The sequence below is a fragment of the Falco punctatus genome, assembly GCF_963210335.1.
Source record: "Falco punctatus genome assembly, chromosome: 5".
In the NCBI taxonomy this organism is placed as follows: Eukaryota; Metazoa; Chordata; class Aves; order Falconiformes; family Falconidae; genus Falco; species Falco punctatus.
Window position 1 is genome coordinate 5,443,179 of NC_137584.1, and position 21,520 is coordinate 5,464,698.

Here is a 21,520-nt window from a genome sequence, read left to right on the forward strand (position 1 = left end):
GTGACTGCAATCAGGCAGAGAGCACTCAGACATCGGGAGCAAATTGATAGCAGAAATACGACTCACCAGAACGTAAAGCTCCTTCCCATTTACTGTTTGAAAAAAGGCTGCTGGTCCCTTCTACACCAGGTAGTACAACTGAGCAGGTTACAAGTTCTCTCCTTCCAATCTTTCCCTGAGAAGAAATCCATCACAATTTATAGGTTGTTTTGTTTTGTTTTAAACCAAGCATGTAAGTACTCAAGTTCTAGGACAGATATTAAATAAAGAAGCACTGTACCTTGATAGGTTGGCAGGTGCTTTACTGTCTTCACAAAGTCTGGACATAATCACCTCCTCCTCAAACAGCTGTGATTTGCTATCAGCTGTCCAGAATCATTTTAGCAATTACAGTTTATTACCTACACATTTTGATTCATTGTTAGAACTACTATTCTCAACAAATATTCTGAAACTACAAACAGCTTGGGGAAGATGACTGCAGTTAGGGTAATTTAAAAAACATGTCAAATACTTTCATACACATGTGATTTATGAGCACAAATTACTGAAAATTAAAGTGAGTTTTATTCCCACAGGAAATAATTTTCTTTCATACATAGTATCATTATGACAACAAAATCCTAACATTAAATCCCAAACTGCTTTAGTTCTGGACCTTAGGAATGAACGTTGAGGCACAAATTGGAATTAACTTGCCTGACGAAGCTAAAGTCACCATCCTTGGAGGCTTCCAGGATTCAGCAAATGAAGTCAGCCCCACCTTACCTACTGCTTCAAGCTGGAGGTTGGACCAGGTTTAGCTTAACACAGATCCTCCAAGAGGGCCTTCCGAAGCAGCATTCCTATTATTCTATTTCTACCATGTTTTAATAGTTAGAGCAGCCCTAAGATTAAAGGCTACCATTAAATACTGAATTTGAAAAGCATTAATCCTCACAAAAAACCTGCTCACTACGGCAGACCAAAATGGAAAGCTTAAAACACCCTCACTCTAAGATAATCATACCAAACTAAGGAAAAAAAAATCATCAAAACATGCTATTCAAATGGATTCATGCAGCATCCCAATATTAATCAAAAGACAAGAAAATTCAGTCACAATTAAACTGCTTTATTGATATCAACTCATCTTTAATCAGTACCTCCATTTAATTCCAGCAATGATGACAACAAAACTAAAACATGCATTTAGTACAGAAGTGTTTAATTAAATTATCTTGAACAAGACGCAGCCAACAGCCAGCTAGTCTGGACAAAGAGAGCCAAGAAGGCTGCAACGCACATCAGCTTTTAGGAAACACGACAGTGCAGCATCTACCGCTTAGGATCCCAACACTCCGTCCTAAAAACGGCAAAGCAAGAACTTTGGCAGTTCATACAGGGGGAAATAAAAAGCCACATGTGGTAAGGAAATTCATAAACCAGCTTGTTAACCTAGTAGAACTTAATGAATTGTCATTTGAGTCTGAGACCTGGCAAGGCAGGGTTTAAATTGGAAGTTAAGGACAAAGCTCCTCTGATAAACCTTGGACCAAATTTCAATTGGGTTCAGCATCCAGCTTACTATCCTGGATGTGCCTATAGCTCAGAGTTCAACCCTCATCCACTTCACGCATTTATTTGTCAAAAACTTCTGCTAATGAAAGCAAGGATACTGGTGTAAAAACCATCCTGTAACCTGGGATACTTACAGCCATGCTCAGTGCTTCAAATAACTGGCTTTAATAGAAAACAAATCCCTTTAATTGTTCCACTAGTTCTTACAGAAAGATATAGAGTTACTTCCTTTTTCCAAAGACACTATTTAATGTATCAACAGACAGCCTGTGTCTTGCTACCATAAGCACAGAGACTGAAGTATCAGACAGTCAATTTATGTCATTTACACTGTCTACGTGACACAGAAGCCAGACTAGCCATGCTTTTTTCCTTCTAAGAAAGAAAGGAAATACAATTCTTAAATAGCAGCTGGAAACCTGTGGTTAAAAAACGTGCAGAAATGCAGAGGAAGTGCACAATTAAACCAATATAAGGAATCTGGAGATTTTTTGAAATTAAAAATTGAATATAGGAGTTAATAAAATACATATTCTAATTATAAGTCTAGAGTTTACCATTTAGAGACTAGTGCTGTTAAAGTTTTCTGAATTTTTTTTCGGGTATTCTGACTTCCTGGAGAATACAGTTTGCCCAACTTCTTTGCAGAAGCTCACTATAATACTGATGCGTCAGAACACGTTAACCACTAAGCTGCTTTTTCACTCAGTCTGTCCATTGACTCAGTAATTTGTATGTGAACAAAAGATTAGTTCCTTCTCTATGTATTCACATGATCCTTTAATAAGTGAATTAAAAATAATTCCTAACATGCTTGAACACAGACCACCACCTAGATAAAATTTGCAACATTAACATCTCTGAGAAGCAAAACAAAGTAGAAAAGATCAAATAGACTAATCATGCAACAGAGAAAGCACAACTGGCAAGACTTAACATACCTGCTGCTTAGGATATGGGAACAAAATTGTTTGAGAAGCCGGTTAATGCACAAACAAGCCTCAGTGAAAGCTTCCCAGAGATTACTACAGGGCACATAACCAGTTTAAGGTTACCTTCATCTACTGCTTCACGGTATCACGCTTGCATCTTTGCAGAATATATTTTCACTGGTTCAGTTAAATTTATACAAATTCTACAGATCAGTCAAGCTAGCGCAACACCTTGTGTAGGCACCTGTATTGCTTTAGAGTAGAACTTAAAAAAGGTGCACATGCGTTTTTCTGCAGCAGTTTAAATGTTTGTTTAGAAACATTTAGTTGCTTTCTGATTTTTCGATCAAGACCTTCTCCGTAACACCTCCAACATTTATTAGGAGGAAGGTAAACACATTTCAGGACAGCCAACCTTTACAGAACACATTTCAAACCAACAGTTCTCTTCCATTGCTAGAAGATCAAAAAAACTTCTATTCTTCTTGGGTTTGCCATCATCAAAACCAGTCACGCTTCCAAACAGATCCTTCTTCCAGTGAAACCAGCTCAGGTTTTATGCCTCTATCTTGTCCCAAGAAAAAAGTGACTGGCCAGAAAAATGCTTCGCAGATCAGATTCAGCCTATGATCACCAAGTGAACAATGCTTATTTTAGAATAAAAATTACCATGTCAATGCCATATTCCCGCTATCAGGAATATTACTTTAGCAATACATAGGAAAAAAAAAAATCACTGACAAGAGACCTAAACACTATTGTTTATTCAACACTGCAACTTAAAGAGAATGATGTATTTGAGATCTCTCTGAAATTCATCACCATATTGAATACAGCAAACATTACAGCTAGATGAAATTTCACATTTTTGAAAGCAGTACTATTTGCTTCTCCTAAAGTCCAAAAATAAAATAAATCACCATTTCTTCAGCTATGTGTTTATCCAGCCCCCTCAGGGATTTAAATACAGCATCTCCATGAAGTCAATCCTACTGAGAAGTTTAATAAAGTTTAGTCACATGCTCCTGTGCCAACACCAGATTCTTTGTTAGGTTCTGCTGGATTTATTTGCCCCTCTTCTTTTAGCTTCACCTGTCTAAAGTCTTCCCTGACTTCTTCTAGCAGACCTGGCTTGAAAATGACATCCAGTGCTGTCATTGCCAAAGCTTTTGCTGTGCGCAAAGCGTAGAACTGAGCATTCTGTGACCCTGCAGAAAAAAAAAGTGAAAGAAGTTTCAGGTTAGATTACTAATTTTAGTTACAAACTACTAGCTTACCATGATCTTATTTTTGTACAAAAATAAGATCTTCCAAGTTTCAATTGCAAGACCAGTTTCTTAAAAATATATGAAAAAAAAAAAGTATGTCTTTCTACTGATGCCTCAAACCAAATTTTCACAAGTACTTAACTTTCTGCTACTGATGAAAACAAATGAGATTGAACACTCATTTACTTCTTTTCACATTTTCCTTTTTAGTAAATGCAGACTTTTATACTGTTACCTCTATTTCCAGAGTATTGAGCTTTATGACTAAAAATTAATTTTGTCTTTTGGCTGATGTTTGGAAATTCCTCTGAATATGCTGCTAGGGATAATCCTTCTAATTTCTTCTGTCTAGATGGTATATTAAGTCAGGCTTTTAGAATGAGGAGTGGTCATCCTTCCCATATACATTTCACTTTAAACACAAAAATAGAAAGTTTACATTTTGTCAGCTTATTTTTTGCAACGCTACAATTAACTTAGTTAATTGTTTCAGGGTCCATATACACCTCAGATCCCATCACGCTTGAAGAAAGCAATTCATTTCTATACAGGTATTCACACGCAGCCACTTTCAGATCTAGTACCTACACTTTCATGCATTTACTACACAGCAGCTCTCAATACCACAGAAGCATGTGAAAACTTTAATTCTCTGTAATTCCAAATATTTTAATTTCTAGATTCATCATAGTGACGAGTCAGCAACCAGTCCCTAAAATGCATAAGGGTTCCAAATATAAACGTCTAATGTTTTTCACTTCCACTCACCTGCAGCTTCTGTGTACTGCTCGGTATGATTCAACGCATCAGAGCCAATATAAAAGTAAGGGTGAATCCCAGGGACTACAAATGTAACGTTTCCGAAGTCTGTAGAACCTAGAAGCAGCACAGAAATGTTCTTAATGAACAAGTCTTGAAGGGTTTTGAATGCTGTAAGAAAATGTATGACAGATATCTCCAGCCTTTATCTAAAATAAAATATCCTTTGCCCCAAATACTAAAATAAAAGCATTTCTAATGAGTCATTATCCATACGAAACTCCACCATCACAGAGATGTTTTCCCTAACTAGCCACCTTCAGATGCTGCGCTCCAGCACGCTTCTGATCAATTATCAGTTACTGGACTGCAATGAAGATCTATCAGCATATTCCTGTTCCATTTACTGTTAAATTTTTATCAAGCATCTCCTGAGAGTAAGCTGTTAATTCAGAAACAATGAAAGCTGCAAACCTTGGGAGTTCTGGGCAGTTCAGCTATTTTCCTGCTACAGCCCTTAGAACCAGGCCCAATTCCCACTTTTCACCAGTATGCAAATATTCAGCATTAGGCAGGGGACTCTGAAGTAGGAACAAGTACCTTTAAACAAAAACAGATTGAGGACAACTATTTTTTCCTGTGCTTTTTGTTTATTCTCAGTTATGGAAACCTTCGCGTTACAAGCACTCTTAGAAATAACAAGATCAGAACTAAACTCCTGACAAAATGCTCGTGCTTTGTAGACATAAAACAATTCTTGATAGGAGTGCTGCAGATCTTAATGATGATTCTTTCATGCCTGACTAGCACTTCCAGTATGCTAGCTAGTGCTCAGAGTACTGCCTGATCTATTTAATGGTAACCATGCAGAAGTAGTAGACCCTTCATAGTAAATCATCCAAGAGCCTGCAACTCCTCTGAGCACTTTTTTTTCTTTTACCCAAACAAGCAATCCATCCCGTATTTGTTAAAACGACATTCAGAAGCTGGAGAAATCAACATACAAGCTACTGTGAAATTCAGACACCAGGATGAAGCATTGTTTCATAGCAGGAAGAAATAGGGATGATCAAGATCTCAATAAACGTTTTTTAGGCCAGTGAGAGCTGCAAGAATATTCTTCTGCAGCAGTAACATAAAATGACTGTTTCAAAGATTCCAATTTGTTTGTAACACATGAGGTAGCCTCCACATCATGATAGTTTATGGACAGAAGATGTATTGCTAATGCCTTAAGACTCAGAAACGAAATGACTGAAGGATACAGATTACTTGGAAGCATACACCAATTAAAAGTGAGTCCAGAGCCTATATTTTGTGATCAAAGAGGACAAGACTAGCTGGCTATTTTGCTCTGCCTACAAAGAGAAGCTGCAAGCTTTGTCCAAAAACATGATCCTTTCCCATAAGTTCAGTACGCACTCGAAGAAAATTCCAACTCTTGGCACAGCAACAAGATTTTAATTTTCAGTAGTCTACACCACTGACCCATTCTTTGGTCCATCTGGAAAGACAAACCAGAAGTCTCAAAGTTCTGCCTACTTCAGACTAAACCAGTTCTAATCTTGCCTTACTAACTCCTAATATACAAACTGCTGGAAAGACTGTGTTGGCCTTTTTCCCTGCTCTCACTCAGCAAATGAAGCATTGGAAATTTCAGTGTATCTCAGCTCTCTGTCATGTAATTCTACTTAGCGTTACATCTATATCCAATCTACTACCAGTTTACAAGCTATTTTTGCTGAATGTGAGATTCAAACTTGGTAATTCCTAGTAAGACGGCGAGCTTACCAAGCCAAAATCCAGGTAGCTTTTAACAAAAGTGACAGTCCAATCTTCCCCTCTATCAGAAAATATGCTACATCCTTTACCGGCAATAACCTAGTGGCATGTTTAAAACATCAGGTGTTGCAATGGTTTCCATACAAACATCTGGAACTGTATACCTGCTAGAGATGTACAGATCAGGATTCCTTCTAGAAGCATAAATAATTGCACAGTTACCAATGCAATGTACAGAGTCATGTACTATCTTCAACAGAAAGGTACTGGGAGCTCCATCCTCTCAAAAATATACCTTGAAGCTGAAACTGAAGCCTCTTCAAGTCACTGAACGTGTAATGGAAGTAAGTTATTACCACAAACATGAATGGAGGGGAAAACGCAAAAGGTTCCATGAAGCATTTACATACAAGCCCCAAGCTACAAAAGTGCTATTTTCGAAACATACTGGCTCCTTCTTACGTGCACAGGAAGCCAATGAACCCCATGAATGCTGAAAGTACCACATTAAATTATCTCACAAGCGTGGGTGCCTCAACTAAGGTATGCTAAACGAAGCCATGGGCTTTGGGGGTTTTCAATAGCCTGTAGTACAGCTACCCTACACCAGCAGAAGGAGAAACAGGTCATGGCCCCTGGTCAAAGCCAAACTCGGATTCCCATTATTTCACATCATCCTGGCTGCGTGCCAAACGAGTGGAGCGTGCACAAGGCACACAGACGGCAGTGCAAGTTGACGGACTAAAAGAAATCTTTGTCGCGCTTAGCTGCCTAGAGCGATACCTGTAAGCAGACCGACACTAATACCCATGTAGAGGTGGCAGCGAGTATGCTCATCTGTTAACGACTTTTCTGCTGCACAGACATGGAGAAGCAACTGAGCTATCTTCCTTCCCTTTCAACAGAAGAAACTGATATCCTAAAAGAAAACATTGAAAACCATATGAAAACTAAACAGAAATAGAGGTCTTGAAAAAGATGAGACAAAACACTCAACCCCCCCCCAAAAAAAGGGTAGCATACAAAAGTCCACTCCTAAGTCTCTGGAGACTGTGCTTTGTTATCACTGCTGAATCCCCACTGCAATAATTCAGAGAAGCTGTGGAAAGAAAATGTGGTAAAGCCTACTGCAGTGTGTGAGAGAAACCCACAATTGCTCAAGCACATTTTGACATTTGACAATTTAAGGACAGGACAGGCACATGGGGAGTTTCAGTTTAAGTAAGTTAATGGTCAACATTTAGCATATCATGTAACTTTCATATGAAAGCACTATTACAACTAGGTGGCTGTACTAAGTTCATTTGAAGTCCTCTGAACCAGTAAGATCGCCAGCATTCATGTTCTTCACTCTTAACACAACGGTTTGAAGGAAGCAACAAGCAGACCTGCAGAAAGTTTCACTACAGTAGTCATTTTAAGTTCCTCAGCCCCTTTCTTAGGCTAAATGAACAAAGCAGTAAATCTTACTTGTTTCACCCCAAAGAAAAAGAGAAATCTGCCTTTAGTTATAATTTGGTGTCAAACCCAAGATAACGAACCAGTTGAAACTAATATACTACTGTTGCCCTAATTTGGAAAAGAGTAAGAAACAGAGAGAAACAACCAGAATACCACCAGATATGCTGTCTCCCCCACCCAAAAAAAAAAAAAAAAAAGTGGAGAAGTGTGTCCCTAAACACCAGGAATTCAACTTTCCAAAGATAATCTGCATGTAAGATACAGAAGATTAGTACCACAATCAAACTAATTAGAATAACAACTTTTTTGCCGAGAACAATCTTTTCCTTCTAACCAAAGAGAAAAACCTTTAACATGAGTGCAATGAAAACATTTATATGTAGTTAAGATCAGTAGTGAAGGCTATAAAGTATCAGCTGGAGTTATGACGAACAGAGCTCCTGTAGGAAAGATACCGGGAAAAAAACTGTTAGGGGTAATGAGAAACTCACCTGAATATTCAAGAATTCACATTCCTATTACTATAGTGTTGAGAGACCAAGAAAGTGCCACAGTTTGAGACACAGTTAAGACAGAAGTGAACACCTACTTGAATGGCACCCCTTTGGAAAACTAATCTGGAAAACTCATGAACTAAAGTCAGAAGCATAGAATTACCTGTTAACGGAAAGAGGTTTAAATTAGGGTTACCAAGATGCTTAAATTTCCACTTAATCTCTTTCAAAACTCCCTCTAAAATATTAGCGACATGCTAGTAAATTTGTTTATACATAAGCTGGGAAAATATTAAATGAAGTTCCTAAAAACTAAGTCTCATCTCCATTCATAGTAAACCAGGATTCTGTATCTCAAAGCAACAGAATGAGGTGCAACTCATTACACATCATCATGTACTCCGTAAAACTTGTTAGCTTTCCATCCTTCCATCCCTCCCCCCAAACAGTTTCTTACTTGAAATATCATCAGAAAATGATTACTGCTTTTCATACCTGTTGGGAAAGTTTTTCAGCTTATACAACAAGTACAGAAACACAGACCAGAGGTACAACCCTTTTACAGAGCTTCAGCTTTCTAATTTGGCTTTTTCTTCTGACCAAACAGTGTTTAGTCTAGCTGTACCCCATGATTTTATACACGTAAGAGTTGATCAACCTAAGCTTAAGTCATAACAAAAAATCCAGATGGAGTTACCTGACAAACCATTCAAGATACAGTCTTCTGCTACAAATTCTATTCCGAGCTTCTGTCCATTCTCCTTGTAAACTTTCTGCAAGCTCTTATTTGGAAGCACATTGTAGTAATCATTTACACCACCTTTTATTTCCACCTAGACAGAAAGAATTCCAAATGATTAGAAATGTTTCTCCAACTCAAGCCAGTTTAATGTAAACTATTTAAAGGCCAGAGAAAATAAGTACATATCCATACTTCAGGCCCATGCCAAAAGAGATGTAAAATGCTAAGTTTCTTTGAAAAATACAACATTCTGCCAAATATTACCCCGATCAAAACACAACCAGTGCTCTGCCAAGCTTGCACTAGGCAGCCAAATCCCAGAAGCGAGGATTTCATGGATAGCATCCCCAAAAATAGAATAAAAACATTTCCTGTAATAGCACCTAATGATTTCCACTGCAGGTACTATTAAACTACAGAGAATTCAATTTGGGCTTTCACCAAATTTTATTTTACCATTGTTCAGAACACTTCCATTTACTAAAAGCAAAAAAATGAGAAGAATGCTAACTGAAAAAAAATCACTCAGTCTTTCACATTTGGTTGCTAAGCTAGCCTGCTGTTCAGTAAAGCAAAGGACCTAGTAACAAAGAACATGGAAAAAAAGACAAAACGCTCAATATCTGCTTTGCCCATTCCTACTGGTGGTTTGCCATCAAGCCTCCCAGGTCTTTCAGCCTAGTAGCACTTGTCTATAGGAGGAGCATCACCCATAGCAAAACCCCAGTATTATTGGACACTTAAAGAAACTGTATGTATATAGGACCAGGTGGGATGCATCCAAGGACGCTAAGTGAGAGAGAAGCAACAATGCAAACAGGCAGCTATCATGTTTTAAATGTCACTGAAACAGAGGGATGCTCCAGCTCACCAAAAAAGAGCTAAAGGTCACATGCACCTTGACGAGCCAAGAGAAGGATCTTGGAAGTAACAGACTGGTCAGGCACAACATCCTAGAACTCCCAAGGGTATCATAGAGCAAATAAATCTTCCTAAGACCCATATCCAGGCAAACAAACCACGAGGCAATTGTGAGCATCCAGCATATATTCACGGAAGAGCAGACAGTACATGACCAAGCTGAGCTTTCCATGATGACACGCCTGGCTCAGAGGACACAGAAGATACACAAGCACAAAGTATTATGATCAGTGGCACAAAAAATCCAAATTGCTGGCCATTACTTGTAGCACTCATCTGCAATCAATACTGGTGCACTACTGTTTCAATAGCTTTATTATTGATGCAGACAACTCCTGCGAGACTACATCTAGTGTATTGTGTTCAGACTGGAGCTAGTCCATGGGAAGGCCACCAAAACTATTAGGGTGCTGGAGAACATGACATAAAAGAAAAGGCTGAAAGAACTTGACTTGTTGAGCCTTCAGAAAAGGTTAAGGGGGGAGATCTTATTGCTGTCTGCAGTTATCAGGTGGGAAGGGTACAGAGAAGACAGAGCGAGACTTCTCAGAGACGCCCACTGATATGACAAGAGGCAACAAAGGAAACTTCTATGAGATACAATAGAATTGCTGAAGTTGGAAAGCACCTCTGGAGGTCAGCTTGTCCAACTCTCCTGCTCAAGCAAGGTCACCTAGAGCTGGTTGCCCAGGGCCATATCAATGCAGCTCTTTAATATCTCCAAGGGCTGAAGCACCACAATCTCTCCAGGCAACCTGTTCCAGTACTCGGCCATCACAGCAGAAACATTGGGCAAACACTTGTTCACCACGAGCTGGGCAGAGCACTTGAGAGGTTGCAGAATTTCATCTTGGAGATACTCAGAAGTTCACACGGCACTGAATGATCTGGTCTAACTGATCCTGCTCCAAACAGAGGGTTAAACTAGAAGAACTCCGGAGGTCTCTCCCAATCTAGATCCTTCTATGATTCTCGTAGTCTATGCATAAACTAAAGTTTTCTTTCAGGACACAAAGCAACAGAATAGCAAATAGTACCATACAAATTTAGATTTATTTCACCTAAACACCATGAAGACAAATACTGTAAGCCTCAATTTCCTACACTGGCCTACCTTATCTCCAGCATAACAGAAACGCAAGACCACGAACACATTCTTACTTCGCATCCTGTGGCCAGTGCTGCAGATCTGAAGCAGTTCTCAACCTTCTCTGTCAGCACAGAAAGATCTTTCATTGAAGGAGCACGCAAGTAGAACTCTAGTTCAGTGTAGGACGGAATGATGTTAGGTTTCACACCACCATTTTTTATTACACCTGCAGAAAGGGAAAAGTTACATTATCAGTGTTAAATACAATTGCTTCATCTTCAGCCCTGTCAGGAAGCTACTTGCTCAAGATCTAAATATATAAACAATGGAAAAAAAAAGGTCAGCTGAGCATGAAATACAAAGAATGTCAAAAATACAGTGTGTGGACAAAGTTTCTTTATCACATCAGATTAAGTGGGACATACATGGTTTTTCAGCACAATTTCATTGTATTTTTTGTTAGAATTTTGTTTGTTTTGCTACAAATCTAAAGACAAGCCAAACTAGCATTTCCAATGAATCCCCTGAAATTCAGTGCATTGGACTCAAAGCAATCTGTCTGCCACTGAAAGAAAAGATTTTGTTATAAAGGCTACCTTGGATTCCAACGTTTAAAGGTTTCCTCAACTAGAATGTTTCAAACATTTTGCCAGCTTGGAGAGAAACTGAGTAAGTTGCATTTCTCACCGATACTGGTGTAACATGTGTGTTGCAGTGCACAGAAAGTTCATTAGATTCCTCATACTAATTACTTAGAAATACTGCAACGTAGTTTTATTCAAGAGTGAAGTTTGAGTTGAAAATATTCCCTCAAGGAAATGTGTGACAACAACATAATTTTCAATTATGGCATAAGAGGCATTACCATGAAAGACCATAATATTTAGATATTTCAACAATAAAACATTGTAGACCTCAATTCTACATTAGATTTCAATGTATTAACAGCTAGCTGCTTTCAACAGCCTGGCCTCCCACCCACAACTTACATATCTGAAATAATATTTGTTTTCTGTAGAACTGAGAAACTATTTACCATAATTAGAAATACTGCACAAAATTACTGATATGTGTCACTGAAGCCTGAAAAGCCAGCACCATCAGGATGCAAATGAGTGAATCCTTACTTCGGGGGCACAAAATCTATTAATACTATGAACTGCTCAAATAAAACCTTTCCTGTCTCGAATACAGTCAAAGTAAACAAAGTGCTAAACTAAACGACTAGCAGTACTAGTCCATAACAAAAGGGGAAAAAAAAAAAAAAGCTTAAATGAGAAGGACAGGCATCACATGAAAGGAACCAGCAAGTCAGCAATCATGCAAATTGGCATGACACATACCATAACAAAACAAGTACCTTAATGAGTAAGCAACTTTCACTTGTTTTGTCCAGCACATTTGTAAATGGAATTGGATAGAGTCCAAGATTATGTCTACACTTAAATTTCAAAGCAACTGCAATATGGACTGGACAGCAGGTCTAGTTTAAAAGCAGGTTGCCTACACATTACTAGTAGCACCCAGTCTGCCCTTCTTGCAGGTGGAAATCTTTTTTTTTTAACCCATTTCATATAAATTTTTGAATAGAAAAAAATATACATTCTTATTTTTCAAGGGGGCAACACTTACTCCATTCATAAGCAGGGAAGACAGACAACTTACATCAGACAAACTCAAACCAACAATGTTCAAGTATATAAAACGCTGCTTACAAATTCCAGACTTTAAGCAATGGAAATTTCAGGTTTTGTTACCGGGTTAACACTAAGAATTTTAGTATCACTTAAGTCAACCACTGCTGTTACTGCCAAGCCTATAACACAAGATCTCCAACACACTGTTGTAAAAAAAACACTCCTAAAATTAAATCTCATTCTGGCTGCTTATACTTTCGCAAAAGTATTTTAAATGTTTCCAGTTTGAAAACAAGGTTTATGACAGCAGTTGTATCAACAGAGTAATTTAAGTTTTGCTGTGTTTCGGGAAGTGTTACCTCTAGGAGGCTTGATTAAATACTTAGGGTTTTGCCTACGGTACCCATGCAGCCTTTAGAAATCACGAATGAAGGCGGCAGTATTTAAGGGTTTAGACTTAGATTCAATAGAAGACTTGGGCACCTCCACCCTTAAACCTGCAACACAACCAAAACTCATTATTAAGTTAAGTTTCCTACAGAGCAATAGGATAGAGAGGCTATGCCTGCTGTCTGAAATTCATTTGGGTATGCTGCACAGCAGAACTGCAAACACCTTCATCTACAGTCAAAAGGGTTAGGGCTTCAGGCTCCATCCAGATATCCTGGAGAGAAACACACACACACATTATACAGCAAAAGCAGCGAAGACATATCACGATAAGCTCAGAACTTCTGGAAGTGTATTAAGCTCCTAACAAGTATTCCAAATAAACAGTTCTACAATTCAGAATTCCTGTGGAAAGGCAAAGTTCCTTAATTTCAACTTGGAAAAAGCTGTGTCAGGTATACTAAGGGAAACCTGGGCTTGTAACTAAAGGGCAGCTTTCATCTCAACTGAACCTTTCTCTGTACAAAAATAAATTTATGGTGTTGAAGGAGTATGAGTCAAGCTTAATGGTTAACATGTCTTCTGCCATCATTTGTTTTGTGTACTTCAGCAAATTAACTTCAGTCACCCTACACCACCACACCTTTCCAATAAAGGCCATCTAATCAATGTCCAACACAAACATGAATACTTCATTTTTCAGAAACATTTAATCTTATACCTTTGAAAAATACATGTACGTTAAATTTAAGGAATTCAAGGCCATGTTCCAAAATTAGCTTAGCACTTTCTTCTTTCTGAACCTCAAGTGCAAAGACTTAACATCTGTCTAGTCTCTACCTAGGTACCCGTGTCCTCTTTTGAATGTGACCTATAAGCCTGTTTTCAGCAGTTAGTTCTGGACACTGACATGATTTTAAAGATTACAGACAAACTATCTCAATGAAACAATGCTACTTCATATTATTTGAAGTGACTACACTGATTTAGTGCAATAACACAATACCTTAAATTGAGGGATGGCGTAAGTTAGTATTTCAACAGCCTAAACTCCTACTTGCATTAGATTTAATGAAGATCTCACCATGAACTCTCCAGGTCGGTTTCATTTGCTGTCTTAAAACAGACAGATTGTTGTATGCAAGAACAGCAGCATCTAATGCATTAACTCCTTCCCAAGGATAAGCAGCAGCATGAGAAGCTTTTCCATAGTATTTCACAGTCACACTAGGAAATAAAAGGCATTGCTTATTTGCTTTTCATTCACTGAAAAAAACCCTAAAATAAAAAGTTCCTTTTGTTCACACAAGTATTTTTCATTAATGTTTTGTACAGCAGAACAACAAACAATTTACCTGGCACTACACTGTTGCAAAGTTGAACTATCTTTGAGTGCAGGAAGAGGCTGAGAGATTTCTAGAAAACCAATGACATGGGACAATACCAAGAGCCAATCAGGCAAAAGAGTTACAAGTAACATACCACTATATAGCCTTTTCCTGAGAAGTATAGGCTTCGTACTAAATTTCTCCAACACGTTTTTTTTTTTTTTTTTTATACTGTTCTGAGACTTGAAGTTACTAACGTTCACGTCGGAGGATGATAACAAACCCTTTTCTCAGATTCAAAATTACAAGGTGATTGTCCCAATTCTTGTCAAATGCACACAGCAGAAGCACATTAGTAAGATCACATACAATCCACGTCTAAATAAAAAACGTCAAGTTTTAAAAGTGTAGTAAAGACACAGCCTAGTATAAAATACACATTACTATACTACAGCAAGAATGTTCTTTTCCCACACACCTCAAAAATGCTGGTAGAAAGGCTTGCAACAAGGAAGAAATCTAGTGCAAATGTTATCCTCAGACTTCACAGAAGTCAAAATACTGCACCTAAACATAACCAGTAAGAATTTGTGCTTTGCTTCATCTGAGGGCCATTTATATTAGCCTTACAAAATAATATTTCAAATTATATGAAAACTTTTTATATGAGAGGCAAATACCAAATACTGACAACTACATAAGGTATTACTGTTGAACAAATACACAAACATTAGTTTTTTACCAGGAGTAGAGATTTTAACTAAATCTGTTCATACTCAAAATACAGTCCTTTACATAAAAAACTTCCATCTTAAGCTCAGAGTTCCCCCCCACCCCAAGATGCACAACCTTGTCTCTTACCCAGCTAGAAGCAGCCTAACTTGCTTGTCCCTCTGTCTTGCAAAAATTCCAACTTTACCACTTATCCTGAACTGACACCTAACGCTCTGAACCATGCCACAGCTGCAAGTTAATACCAGAACCTAAATACTGGATAGCAAAGAGGGCCATAACAGAGTGAACTGTTGCAGCAGAAAACGTCTCCTGCTGCCTGCAACCCAAATTAAGCATGCCCTTTTCCACCCACCCCCCATTCTGTAACACAACCACACATCCCATTCTGTAAAGTATGTGTTTTATTCAAAATTTATTATCATTATGAAATCAAGATAAGAAAACCTATTAACAACCCAAGTATTAGACTACAACACCACAAATTAACTCACACAGAAGGCAGGACAGATCCCTGGATATTCTCTGAGAAATGGAGAGAAGGCAAAGTAAAGCAGAAAGTCACGTTGCAGCAATTTTTTTTTCCTTGCAAGAAACATATGCTTCTTATTAAAAAAAAGTTTCTTTCAGCATTCCTTTTCTTGTACTTCTAATGCTACACAAAATGTCACAATCTCACAGAAAAGCCAACCAATTTTGGTGAATACCACCACCCTGAGCCAGTTTATCAGCAGAATGTAGATCCTGTTTGACCAACAATATATAGACTGATTAAGTGAAGGGTAAGTGAATAAGAATCAGCAAGTTTTGGCATGTATCCACCAGTTATCCAAGTACGTTGATTTTACTTCAGGCATCAGCCAGCTTTCAGAGGCTGCAGACACAGTAATATCAGCAATTTAGTGATCATCAGTCCCTAAATTACTTTGAAACAACCAAAGATCAATTACACACTACCAAAACAGTCCTTTAGCTTTGGAATCTCACAATTACATGAATGATGACAAACTCAGTATTTCAAGCTTTTTGAGGGAGCAAGTTGTTTCACTCGGTACTTCAGTTCTGTGCCTCCTCCACATTCAAGGTTTACACGCCATCTAGGACTTGGGCCGACAGCGGACCATCATCTCTGAACAAAGATTTCCAAACCTTTCTGTATCAAACTCAAAAGGCTATTGCAGGAGTTGAAATGATCAGAAAGACAAAACTATCAATGAAAACTGCATCTTGAACATTACAAATACAGTCTTACGGTACAGCAACCAAAAGGCAAGCTGGGGTAAGTCTTGAAGGAGATTACAATAACCAATTAAGACTCTTCAGCAACACTGACAGAATACAGCAGAGCTAGCTAGACCATGTGTTGTTAACCTTGTCTGGTTTACCATAAAACTTAGCAGTAACAGAAGCAAATTATCCACCAGAAACAGCAAAATGGCCAATAAAATCATGCACATCAGAGCCGGAAGGTAGCACAACCAAGCTGAAAACAGCACTTCAGTGCATGAAGTCAGAAATGGCTGGAAAACCAGCTATTTAAATATTACAGAATTTAGTCAGAGACAGCCAAACATAGTACTTGGAATAAACTGTTGCACTGGAGGGAGGTAACTAGCGGAATCTCTGCAAGATATGACCTTGGGATCAAGAACCATCAGCAAACGTGATATAAAATGTAGTAACAAAGCCTGCTGATGCTCTACTGCTGGGTTACTACGAAAACAGAAAAGGTTTATAACGTCAAAGGAAGAACAGCATGGCCTTGCAGAGTGGCAGAGAAAGAACTGAATGAAGCTCAGAAATATTTAAAAGATCATGTACTTGCAGACTACGCATTTGTCTAAGAGTTGATTACTTGAAAATGACTTTAAGAGGAAGCCCCAAACATGTTAGCAGTCTCCAAAATGATAAGGAGACACTAATGATGTACAGTCCTGGTTACACACATCCAGCACGGAGTACTTCAACACAACTCAAATGACACCAAGTACAAATGAACAAGTGCTGTCGCTGAACAAGAGGGCTAAAAAATTACAAGGCATGACTTCCGAGGAGTTATACAGCAACCAGCAAGCTAGCTGGCAAAAAAAGGTAAGGGAGGATATGACTGCTGTCTATACTTACACTGGGGGCAAACATGAAGGAGAGCCATGAACTACTTTGAATAAAAAAATAAAAAATAAAAAAAAAAGAGTTAATATATGATATGAGAGTTAATAGATATTAAATTGCCATGATTAAATTTAGGCTGGAAGTTAATAAGGATCCTAACAGCAGTCAGGCTCAGCTGGCTGGCTCTTTCAAAAGCGGGAGAGAAGGCGTCGAACACTTTCAAAACTGATAAAGCATGTATCGAGAACTACATGACCTGGCGCCCAGGAAAGCAAGAAGCTATGATTCAGCAGACTCCCTCCAGCTGCGTTTTTAAGTATTTTTATTTAACGGATGGCACGTGCTTTTTTTTAAAAAAGGAAACGCCTAGCAACATCAGAAGAAAGAACGGATTTTTGGGACACGCGCCAGATTATCTCAGAGCAGCCAGGGATCTTCAGCGCGAGGTCGAACGCGACACTGCGGCAGCACGGCTCCGCGTCCCGAGCGGCGACCCGGCCCCAGCCGACTGCCAACGCTGTGTCTGAAGGGCACCTGCAAGGTCCCCCGCCCCAGGTCCAGCCCCTTCCAAAGCAACTCCCCTACTCAGGGAGGGAGAAAGGGCCAAGGCGCAGCCGAGCTGCTCACTCACTCGTGCTCGGCCACATCGGGCAGGTAAGCCGCGTTTTCTTGCGAGGGGTGCGCCATGAACACCACATCCAGGCCATCAAACGCTCCAGCCTTTATCAGGTCTATTTTGCCTCCTCCTTGCTCCTCCGCGGGCGTCCCCAGCACCGTGACCTGCAGCACAAGCGCCGAGAGTCAGGGCCCGCCGGCGCCCCGGGGCCGCAGCCCCCGCCCGCGGGAGGCGCTCACCTGGACGGCGGCGGGCGCCGGCGGCGGCAGGCTCTCCAGGGCGGCCTTCAGCGCCAGCGCGGCGCCGGCGCCCACCTCGGCGATGAGGTTGTGCCCGCAGGCGTGGCCGATGCCGGGCAGAGCGTCGTACTCGCAGAGGAAGGCGAGGCGGAGCGGGCGCGGGCTCGGGCCCCGCGGGGCGGCCGTGCCCCACTCGGCGCGGAAGGCCGTGCCCAGCTTGTAGCGCGGCTGCACGGCCCAGGCGGCGCCCGGCAGCTCCGCGCTGGAGAAGAAGCGGGTCATGGCGTCGTGCGCCTGGTGCTCCTCGTAGGCCAGCTCGGGCCGGCTCCAAATATCGCGGCTCAGCGCGCCCAGCCGCGCCGCGTTCAGCTCCACGCTCTCGCACGCCCGCTGCTTCAGCGTCTCCAGCGCGGCAGCGGGGCCGCCCTGCGGCTGCTCCTGCGGCCTCATGCGGGCAGCGGCGCGGCAGCCCCGCACAGCCCCCCACCGCCCCCGCCGCCTTTTATCGCCTCCTCCGCGCCCCGGGGCGCCCTGGGAAGTGTAGTTCGTTGCGGGGCCGGGCCTGCGGGCAGCGCCCAGCCTGCACTACCCGTCCCAGCGGCCCCGGGGCGGCAGCTGTTCCGCTGGGTCCTACCGCCCGCCCGCCCGCGGCGTGCCGCCCCGCGCCGCTGCGCACTTCCAGCCGCCGTACTTCGCTGCGGGCTTAGCGCGCGTCTTGCACGCGGGTGTGTTTACACCATCAAAACAAGCTAAATCCAGCCGTCACCTGCTGCCTGCGTGTGCCGTTTCGCAGGGGTTGCCCGCAGGTGCGAGACCCACCGTAACTCCGCAGGGCTCGGAAATTAACACCTTATTTTCCCCGACGTCGCCTTTTTTTTTTTTTTTTTCAGCTAGAAGCGCTGCCTGCCCGTATCTGGCTTTCTTCTTTACGTTTCCTTGGCATTGCCGAACGCCAGCCCCGCGAGGGCCGTGCCCCGCCGCTGGCCGCGGGTGGCAGCCCCCGCGCCCCCCGCGGCCGGGGTGATGGCCGCTGTCCCACCGCAGCGGCGGCCACGCAAAGCACGAGGGCTGCGGCGCAGCGCGGTCCCGCTGCGGGGAGCCCGGTGCTCCCGGGAGCCTGCGGCCCGCACGGCTTGTGGGCACGTAGTGCTGCCCGCACAAGCCCCCGCAGGGGTTGCCTGCGGCCCTGCTGGCTGGCACAGCGGCGCCCCGAGGGCCAGGTGCCTGGCTTTGGGGGCTTTGTCCCCCGGGGCTGTTGCACAACGCAGCATTTGTTTAAAATCCTGCGTGGGTGCGTGGCTGGGGATGGTTTATCAGAAGTTGGAAGCATGAAGGGCTCATGGGGAGTTTCGGTTACAAACTGGACAGCAGGGAACCTTGCCTGCCTAACGAACCCATACCTGACGAAAGCTGAAGTCAACAGAAATGAAATGACAAACCCTGGTCTTTTTTCTATATTCATTTAGTTACCAGAAATTGACTTTTTGTTCATTTTCCTCATGGTTCACTGCACCCTTTCTGCACAACTTTTTTTGTCACCTGGAGAGGTGCTTTGGTGTGCTGAACTGCAGGTGTCCCCTCTCCACAGACAATGGAGGAGCTTCTTTTCCTAGTGACACCGAAATGCTACTGGACTTGAGGTCACCTGAAGCAAAGTTCACGCTCCCATGCCTTGTATTTGTTACCAGCTATTTTTGCTCTTGTAACCCACTCCGGCAAGTATCATGGTCGTGGTCAGCTCTTTCCCTCCACCCTTCAATCCTTTGAAGTGGAATAAAGCCCTCCACCCTAAAACATGCGCTGAACTTTCAGCTCCCTATGGATGCATGCAGTTACTACGTGTTAGCTACTGAGGGGGCACATACTCAGCAAAGCAGTCACATAATTCAGGTCTGTTTGCCAAGGCATTTCTAGGGCTTGAAGTGCTTTGGAGTAGGCAGGGTGCTGCTGAGGGTAGTGCCAGTGTGCTTTAGGAACAGCCACTCTAGGCACCCATCACCCCCAATCACTTTTCTACTCATGGAAAGAGCTGGCTCCCACTTGAGGTTTTAGTGAGGAGAAAGCCCCCACACACGTTTCTTCTTCCTAAGTGCCTGGTTCCCTGAGGTATTACTGCTCACTGTGTAGGTCTGTATTTCATCAACAAAAACACAGTGTCCTCCTCAGCTTACTGTACCTTCTGCACAAATTCATCCTGCACAAGGTGTAGCTTTATATGCCTGATCCATAGTTTTGCACCCAAAGGTGGGTGCTTGCGGTAGTTATAAAAATCTGTAAACTGGAAAAATAAATATTTCATGATGTGACATCTCAGTGGCTTGCACATGATTCTTCAGAAAGATTAAATCTACCACATAGACTGTTGCAGCACAAACAAACTAGTAGGCTGCAGCAAGGCTTTACCATGGGTCAGATTCTACTGTCCATGCTGTATCTCCTTCCTCCAGAGACCAGACCACACTGCTCCTCCTCCATCCAGCCCCTCTCCCACAACCCTCCGGGCTATCTAACCACTTAGCAGGAACGAGCTACAGCTGCACATCATCCATGTCAATCAACCCACTGCCGCTGAGGCCAGGCCACAGCTGCATACCATCAATGCTGATCAAACCACTGCCTTCACTCCTCTACAATTCCCCGTTTTGTTTTTAACCAAAAAGGCTGTATCTATCATCTATTGTAGGGCCCTTGGCAGGATATGTGGAAAGGCTGCTCAGGTTGAGTTAAGAAGGCACAAAGCTACATCTGACTCAGCCTCCACATCAGGGTCACCCAGATATTCTGACTCGCCTCTCGAGAGTTCTGTGGAGCAGCTGGTATCTGATGTCCTCTTGTCAATTCTAGGATCTAAAACAGGCTTAACACACCTAGCTGGAAGCCACCGCGGCCCTGCATCTGTGGAGATGCAAGCATACCCTCATCCCCAGGTAATTATATCCCATGGGCCTGTCCATTTTCCCATTTGTAGATCTCTTATTAAAACCTTTGCTCAGATAGGAGGATCTCCTCCCTGCAAAGACAAGAAGTGAAATAATAACAGGACAGTCTTTCCCAGCCAGCACAGTCAAATAGTTCCATGTATACACAGCTTTCCATAGACAAGCATGCAGAGTCTCAGAACCCATTTCCCCTCTTAGTTTTTCAAGAAGTAGCTTTTAAGTATGATGGACACGTTCCACCATGGCTTGGCCAGTTGGGGAATGTGGGATGCCAGTAACATGCTCCACCCCCCAAGAGGCAAGGAACTTGGCCATGCGTGCAGATGAATATGCTGGTCCATTGTCTGTCTTGAGACGCTCCAGAACCCCCAGAGCAGCCCAAGCCTGTCAAAGATGTGAAATGGCATCCAGAGCCTTCTCCCCAGTATGGGCCGATGCCCATACAACTTTTGTGAAGGTATCAATGGAGACATGAACATACTGTAAACAACCGAAAGAAGGCACATGTGTGACATCAG

At 41.9% G+C, this 21,520-nt stretch overlaps 1 protein-coding gene and 2 long non-coding RNA genes across 5 annotated transcripts in view; 1 reads left to right on the top strand and 2 right to left on the bottom strand.

The window, feature by feature from the left end:
- Nucleotides 1-21,520, bottom strand: part of LOC308064662 — a 604,713-nt gene that overhangs the window by 76,181 nt on the left and 507,012 nt on the right. The window lies entirely within an intron of this gene.
- Nucleotides 1,094-18,551, bottom strand: PM20D2 (peptidase M20 domain containing 2). Of its 3 annotated transcripts, XM_080389404.1 has the most exons (7): nt 18,064-18,543; nt 17,840-17,988; nt 14,121-14,263; nt 11,081-11,235; nt 8,954-9,089; nt 4,529-4,636; nt 1,094-3,700 (listed from the first exon to the last, which is right to left on the bottom strand). In XM_080389404.1, exons 1-7 carry the CDS (start codon nt 18,511-18,513, stop codon nt 3,504-3,506), a joined length of 1,338 nt encoding a protein of 445 aa, XP_080245530.1. In that variant the 5' UTR covers nt 18,514-18,543; the 3' UTR covers nt 1,094-3,503. The 3 variants fall into 3 exon arrangements, with proteins under 3 accessions (XP_080245530.1, XP_080245532.1, XP_080245531.1); XM_080389406.1 differs by lacking the exons at nt 1,094-3,700; nt 4,529-4,636 and adding an exon at nt 7,112-7,220 and having other exon boundaries at nt 18,064-18,551; XM_080389405.1 differs by lacking the exons at nt 1,094-3,700; nt 4,529-4,636 and adding an exon at nt 7,126-8,419 and having other exon boundaries at nt 18,064-18,551.
- The window catches only part of LOC308064665, a 33,013-nt gene continuing 31,645 nt past the window's right edge, over nt 20,153-21,520 (top strand). Inside the window, exon 1 of the long non-coding RNA XR_013928479.1 lies at nt 20,153-20,292. This is a non-coding gene — a long non-coding RNA (uncharacterized lncRNA). The remainder of the gene's footprint in view (nt 20,293-21,520) is intronic.